Genomic DNA, 8016 nt, shown 5'->3' on the forward strand with positions numbered 1-8016 from the left:
ATGCCCTCTCTTCTTATCAGCTGGACACTTCACTCTCCACTCTAGTCCTCTGTGGTAATGTCACTGACTCTGGGCCCAAGAGTCCCCAGGTCTTGCCACACTGCTGGCCAACCAGGTCTTCACAACTGTTGTATTTTATCAAAGTAATAGAAATCTAGTTGAAAGCTTATTAAGATTAGCATGTACATAGGAAATTAATAAACTATACTTATTTGCATGAGATTGGAAAATCACTTTTTGGCATAGCTTAAAAATCCCCTCCTAGGTATAAATAGAATCAAAAAGAGATCTTTCTGAGATGTTACAGGGATATCCTGCAGAGTCATAAATTCTTTATTTCTTTTTGAGTTGCCCTTACTGTGTGTGTCAAATGTTAAGATTAGTCCTGGACTAATTGGCTTTTAGTTTTCTTACGTTGTCAAATATCTGGAAATGATAAAGCCATGTTTCCTTTAAAAACATGTATGTATGTTAAAAACATATACGCATGTTATGTAGGATAAACGTTGGGCTGCAAACTATAAGGTCATTAGTTTGAGCCCACCAGCTGTTCCACGGGAGAAGGATGAGGCTTTCTGTTCCCACAGAGATTTACAACCTCAGAAATCCTATGCAGGGTTTCCATGAGTCACAACAGACTAGACAGCACTTTTCAGCAATAACTTTATAATAAAGCATCACAAATCTGTAAAGTCAGTTCCCTACCACAAACTCTGACTTATATGGTTGGCTCTGCTGGCTTTTCATCTCTAAAAACAAGTATCTGAATTCCTTGTAAAAAAAAAAAAAAATCACACCTCTCAGGATTGTCTCATATAACTTTAATTGCAGATCTAATCATCTCATCAAAACTGTTGGTCTGATTAAGGTAAAATTAAGTGTACATTTATATGTTAGGAGTATTTGGTTTTATTTTGCTTTTTTGTTCTTGTTGTTCATGATTATTTAGATAGAAAACTGAATGTTTTATTTAGGCACACAGGCAGTCCAGCTAGTAGAAATATTTGTATCAAGTGAAGAAAAGTAGCCAAGTGCTAGATTTTTTGGTTCTTCCTGCTTGAGGTAGGAGTTTATGCCATTTCCTCTTCACTACTACACAGTGAGTCTTTGAACATGAAGTCTAAGTTATCATTAAGTGTTGTTACTGTGGGGCATTCTGTAAGAGACTTGCCTTCACAATCATAGCCAAACCAATGCGGAGGGTCCTCGGGGCTGTAGTCTTGGTGCTGAACAAAAGCTGACATTCTGAGAGCTGCCTCCCTGTAACAATAGTGATTAGCGTTAGCTCACTGCTGAAATAATCACTAGGGAAGAATTTTCAAACTCGCCTACAACAGTCATGTCCGAATGCCTTATACTAAGCTCCACATCTCAGCAATATCCCTCAACAATAATCAAGCAGATAGTTGAGGAGAAGTTTGGCAAACAACTAGTAATTTACAATTACTTGCAAGCTGGTTTAAGCAGATTATTTTTTTAACTCCTAGGAGAGATTAACTGAATAAAAGTATTTTGAGAGAAGAGTAGGAGAGCTAGAGATAATGCTGCAAAGAGTCGAGATAAAATGTAGAGTAGCTACTAGAAAGGGGATATGGAATGACAGAAACTGTTTTTGAAGAAAACTTCCCTTGGCTCAATTAAAAATGTTGGCTTTAGTTAGGCATAAAATAAGTGAACTTGTCTACTTCTGAAAGCCACTATGTACTAAGAATGTCGTAGTCACATATTTTGCTATCTCAGAAAGCAGTTCCCAAAGCTCTTCAAACTCAGGGACATACTTACTCGGAAATATGTTTGCAGTATCGCATCTTAAGGATCCGGAGTTGATCACAACCTCTCTCAAGGTTCTCAAGGATTTTGTCAGTAAGCAGGATACAACCAGAGATATCCAAAATGTGCAGGTAGTGGCATTTTGCAGATAGTAATTCCATTGCGGCATCAGTAATCTGAACATACAGCCCAAGTAAGACTTGGTTAGTCAAATGGACAGCATCTCAGAGAACAACAAAATTAGTATCCTTGCAGATGTCCCCCCATCCCCACCCCCGTTTGTCACAGAATATGCCTTTCATTCTAGTGGTTTACCTCTGTTTCCAGATAAGGTCTACAGAAATACAATCAGGACCAACACAATTTGTGGGTATGCTGTTATATTCATGGTAAGGACTCTGATAAAGGAGTCCTGGTAGCCTAGTGGATTATGAGCTGGGGTATAAACCACAAGATCAGCAGTTCAAATCTACCAAATGCTCTGCGGGAGAAAAATGAGGCTTTCTGCTCCTGTACAGATTTACAGCTTTGGAAACCCTGTACAGGCACACAACCACCACCACCACCACCACCACCAGGACACTCTGATATGGGTGGGAAACATCATCAAAACTTTCTTAGTATTACTTTGTTACATTAACTATGAGCAATACTAAAGCTATGGGCTTTGGTCTTGAACTTAAACTCATTCTGAGGTGTCAGTTTGGAAGCATAAGTTTTAATAACATTCTGAAGGGCTTCAAAAACTGGAAAATGGAATTAAAAGATAACTTTTTCCATGAACTTTTTGAAGACCCCTCGTAGTTCTACAAAATGTTTATCTTTTGTAGTTCACCTGCAGATGGGGTCAGGTTGCCTGGAGTACAAGCTTGGATATCTCTGATGATTTATGTATAAGAAAGGTGGGAAATCTGAGCTTTTTTTAGAAAGGGACAAGTAGGTGAGACAAGGTTTGCAGGCAGGTGAAAAAAGGAGCAGAAGCCACAGAAAGTTGGCATGTACCTTGCTCTGAGAAATTCTGAGAGTTCCAACATTCTGCCCCGAGGTTCTGTAGAAATAATTCAGCCCCACTTCTAGGATGATTTCACTTGTTGTTTTCGTTACAATCCCAAATAGCTATTGTATGCACAACAGAACCAAATGCTGCCCAGGCCTGCGCCAGCCTCACAGTTGTTAAGTTGGAACTCATTGTTTTTACCACTGTGACAGTCCATCTTATTGGGGTGGGGTGGGGTGGGGTGTCTTATCACACTATATAGCCACTGTTAATATTCTGGAGTCTTTCTTACTAGGTCTTCGCCTACCTCCCCACTCCCAAGAATTGTAAATACAGAACTTAATATTGCATCATGTTTTTTTTGTTCACTAATGCATTCCCATACTACTTCATAGTCGTCATAGTTACAATCTTTATTAGTTATAAAACGTTTCACTTATTAGATGTAATTTACCATTTCCATATTTCTGATCATTTCAATATTCCATTTTTTTAACTATTTAAATAATTTACTGTTTTAATCACATTGTGTTGAATGTGTTTATGAATATAGTCTCCAAATTTTGAATCATTTCCCTTGAAGACAGATTCCAGATAGTGAAATTAATAGATCTCAACTTGAAAAATTTCAAGAGTGTTTTTCCCTTTTGGTTTTCTAATCTACATCTTTCTGCACATTTCAGTGTGATATGTAACTATCTTCTCGAGCTGCCCTTTGAAATTTTCTGTGTAGCTCTTTTACCTCCTCATCTCCTCCATTGGCTTTAGCATCTCTTTGCTCTACAGAGCAAGTTTCAGTCTGTTCAGACATCCACTTTGGTCTTTTCCTTCTTTCTTGTCTTCTTGATGATCTTATGCTCTCTTCCTGTATGATGTTCTTGATGTCATCCCACAGCACTTCTGGTCTCCAGTCATTAGTGTCTTATGCATCAAATCTGTTCTTGAGATGATCTCTAAATTCAGGTGGGATATGTTCATATCATATTTTGGTTCTTGTGGACTTGTTTTAATTTTCTTCAGCTTTAGCCTGAACTTGTATATGAGCAGTTGATTGTTTATTCCATAAACTGCCTCTGGCCTTGTTTTGGCTAATAATATGGAGCTTTTCCACTACCTCTTTCCACGAATATAGTCAATTTGATTTCTGTGTATTCCATCTGGTGAGGTCCATGTGTATAGTCAGTAGTCTTTCATGTTGTTTTAAAAGATATTTGCAATGAAAAAGTCATTGGTCTTGCAAAATTCTATAATATGATCTCCAGCATTGTTTCTATCACCAAGGCCATATTTGCCAATAAGTAATCCTTCTTCTGTGTTTCCAACCTTTTCATAATCACCAGTAACTATCAGTACATCTTTTGATTGCATGCTTGATCAATTTCAGACTGATGGTAGAATTCTTCAGTTTTATCATCACTGGCTTTAGTGGTTGGTGTATAAACTTAATTAATAGTTATATTAACTGATCTTCTTTTAGCCGTATGGACATTATTGTATCACAAACAGCATCGTACTTCAAGATAGATCTTGAAATGTTCTTTTTGATGATGAATGCAATGTTATTCCTTTTCAGTTTGTCATTCTTGGTATAGTAAACCATGTGATTGTCAGATTCAAAATAGCCAATACCAATCTATTTCAGATCACTAATGCCTAGGACATTGATGTTTATGTGTTCTATTTTATTTTTGTCAGCTTCCAATTTTCTTAGATTCATACTTTGTACATCCCATGTTCTGATTATTAATGGATGTTTACAGATGCTTCTCCTCATTTTGAGTTGTGCCCCACCAACAAATGAAGGTCTCAAAAGCTTTACTCCATTCACGTCATCATAATCAACTTTACTTTGAGGAAGCAGCTTTTCCCAGTCATTTTTTGAGTGTCTTCCAACCTGAGGGGCCCATCTTCCAGCACTCTATTTGACAATATTCTGGTGCTATTCATCGTGTTTCAATATCCAATATTCTGGTGCTATATGGCAGTATTCCACTGCTTTTTATAAGGTTTTCAATAGCATAATGGTTACAAGTCAGGCTCCTAACCTCAAGGTCAGAAGTTCAAAACTACCAGCCATTCTGCAGGAGAAACATGAGGCTTTCTGGTCCCATAAAGATTTATAACCTCAGAAACTCTATACAGGGTCATTATGAGTCAGAACTGACTCCACGGCTCACAACCACCAACCATCAAATATTCAGAAGTAGTCCGTTTCTCCTTCTTCCTAGTCTGTCTTAGTCTGGAAGCTTAGCTAAACCGATAGGTGACCCTGCTGGTATTTAAAATTCCAGTGGCATAGCTTCCAGCGTCATCGCAACACACAAGCCACCAGAATACTTCAAATTGACAAGTGCTGGCTGCATATCCAGGGATTGATTCGTTTTGCCATTCCACTAGGCTTAAAAGCAGATCTCTCAAAAGCAGGACATAACATCCCAGGACTATCAAAGGAAGAAGAGCCTTGAGCAGAGCACAGGAACTCTGCTCAGAAAAGCAGTGGCAGGAGAGACAGCAGCATGGAGGGTCAGACTAGTGGCCTTCAACCCACAGACTGAATGAGACTGAGTTCCTTGGGGCAGGAGGCTGGCTTGCAGAATGAGGTGTCCTTTGGGCAGTTACCTTCTGGGCTAATAGATATAGTAAGCTTTGCTTGAGCAGGGCAGAGGCCAAGGTCTCAGGTGGCTGAGAGACTGAGGACTTGAGAGAGGCATGCCTGTGGTATGACTGAGAAGAGGTGCTCCTGACTGGAAAATTGCTGTATCCTGAGTTGTTTCTGATCCTGACTTACACTGTTAACTTCCCTAATAAACCCCATCATCCTTAGTATTGCCTGTGAGTTCTTTGTGGCCATTGTAATGAATTATTGAACCCAGTAGAGAAGTAGAGTGCTGTGGGAGGAATGGTTCATGTCAGAATAAAGAAGGTTAGAGGGTGGTGGTGAGTCTAACTTCCACCTCAGAGGAATTGGTCTGGGGCTGCTGTGGAGTTTTGATTCTCCTCCCCCAGTGACGCTGGAGGAGGTCAGACATGGATGGCTTCCCGGCCAGGCAAGAAAGGTAGAGGCTCTATGAAAAGCCTATCCTTGTACGTTGTTTTTGTTGTTATGTGCTGCCAAGTCGGTTCCAACCCATAGTGACCCTGTATAGGGTTTCAGAGGAGTAGCTGGTGAGCTTGAACCACCAACCTTGCAGTCTGGTGCATTAACCCACAGCACCGCACCAGGACTCCTTGTATATTAAGCTGTATTTGGCTATTTTTTAACAACACTGTTCTATTATTTTTATTTTTAAGAATATATGTCCAGTGGTTTTAAAATGGCCACAGATGCTTTTCAGCTCCTCCTGAAAAAGTGGGGCTTGTTTCTCCACCCTTTAAATCTAACACTGTGACTTAATTGTGAACAAAAGGGGCCTTGCCGTTTATGCTCTTGCCCACTTGAAATGTGTTTTTGCCCTCTGAAGTTCAACTAGCCTACTAATACATGAAACTACAATAAACAAGGAGAAGCCATTGTAACTATTGTGCTTATGTGGAGTCAGTTCTGACTCATAGAGACCCTGTGTATGGTTTCCAAGAGCAGCTGGTGGGTTTGAATTTCTGACCTTGTAGTTAGCAGTCCAGTGCTTATCCTGCATGCCACATCGAGGCAACAAAAAAAAAAAACCTAACCAGAGAACAAACAAGATGGCGGACCGGGTAGACGTGCAGTGAGGAGTCCATCAGCAACAACACACAGTACATGACCAAGCAGGCTCAGGGGATGGTGCCAGAACTCTGAATCACATATAAGGAATATTTAGAATGTTGGAAGACTTACAGCTAGGGGAATTTGTACCAGAAACAAGAAATCCATTACTTTCTAATCCAAGATGCTCAGCTGCTCCCAGAGTTACAATGTTGGGTGAGACCATGTAGGGGAAGGATCAGAGCAGTCATGGACACCTGACAGAACCTCAGATATAAAGGTGTGGACATTCTTTTTATTTTCTTAATCTGTTCATTGGTCTCTCGCTGGCTGTACACCTTCATCATTCTGGTGACTAGAGGGGGTGTCTAAGCGAGTGGACACGTCACCCCCACCCCCAGAGGGTTCTACTATGCATGCACACAGATCTCAAATTTAAAATGACATTTTCCACTTAAAACCAAACAGCAGTGCAAAACGTCCACAGCTGGCCCTGAACTGTTTATCACTAGTAAAAAGGCCTGAACAGGCATTGTAGAGCAGGACAGATAGACTTAAAAGGAAATAGGCCAAAAATTAAATCCTGAGTTATGTCACAAGGACCAAACAATGGCATCTTGAAATTTCTCAGGAAGAAGAGTGAAAAAGAAAACCCATCTCCTGATCACATCTACCAGGAGGCAATCAGAAAGCATAAAAAATACCAAACTACACACCCATCTAAGTATTAAGGCCACAGATAACGCCTGAATATGCCCCCAAAACAGAAACAGATGGCTATATCAGCACATGTCCAGAAACGAGATAAGACTGAGGCAAATGAGCTGAAAGTAGACCTACACTCCATACTGGAAGAGGACAGGCTTTAAAAATGCATGAGAAGGAATTCAGAAAAATGATTATAAAAATATATCAAAATGCTATACATTGGAGTTGAGAAGAATAAGGAAGAAGTCAGGAAAGTGCTACAGGACCAATCAAATAAGATAGATACAGCCTTAGGAACAATTCAAAACCTATACAGAAAAAGGTCTAAACAATTAATAACAGAATATCAGAAATGGGCAATACACTGAAAGGACAAAGGAGTAGAACTGAAGAGATAGAAGCCAGAACTAGTGAGCTAGAAGATAAATCTTTCAACACTTCTAAGATAGAAGAGTAAGCATAAAAAAGTATTTAAAAAATCTGAAGAAGGCCTAAGATTCATGTTGGACAACATGATGAGGAATTACTTAAGAATTACCAGCATTCTAGAATAGGAAGAATCACACAAGTCCACAGAGGAGATAGTTGAAGAGCTTCTGAAAGAAAATTTCTCTAACATCCTGAAAAGCAAAAAGATAAGCATTCAAGAAGTTCAACGAACCCCAGGAAGGCTAGACCTTAAAAGAAAATCACCAACACATATAATAATCAAGCTCTCCAAATTCAACGATAAAGACAGAATCCCGAAAGCAGCTAGGGAAAAGAGAAGTGTAACATACAAAGGCAAACAAATCAGATTAAGCTCAGATCGCTCAACAGAAACGATGCAGGCAAGAATGCAATGGGGAAACATATA

At 39.5% G+C, this 8016-nt stretch overlaps 1 protein-coding gene across 1 annotated transcript in view; it reads right to left on the reverse strand.

Annotated features, from left to right (window-relative positions):
• The window catches only part of FBXL13 (F-box and leucine-rich repeat protein 13), a 298456-nt gene that overhangs the window by 1433 nt on the left and 289007 nt on the right, over positions 1 to 8016 (reverse strand). The window contains exons 20-21 of the mRNA XM_006834402.1: positions 1783 to 1946; positions 1146 to 1260 (exon numbers count right to left, since the gene is read on the reverse strand). Of these exons, the coding sequence (XP_006834465.1) occupies positions 1146 to 1260; positions 1783 to 1946 (279 nt within the window). The remainder of the gene's footprint in view (positions 1 to 1145; positions 1261 to 1782; positions 1947 to 8016) is intronic.

The sequence above is a fragment of the Chrysochloris asiatica genome, unplaced genomic scaffold (genome assembly GCF_000296735.1).
Source record: "Chrysochloris asiatica unplaced genomic scaffold, ChrAsi1.0 scaffold00010, whole genome shotgun sequence".
Lineage (NCBI taxonomy): Eukaryota > Metazoa > Chordata > Mammalia > Afrosoricida > Chrysochloridae > Chrysochloris > Chrysochloris asiatica.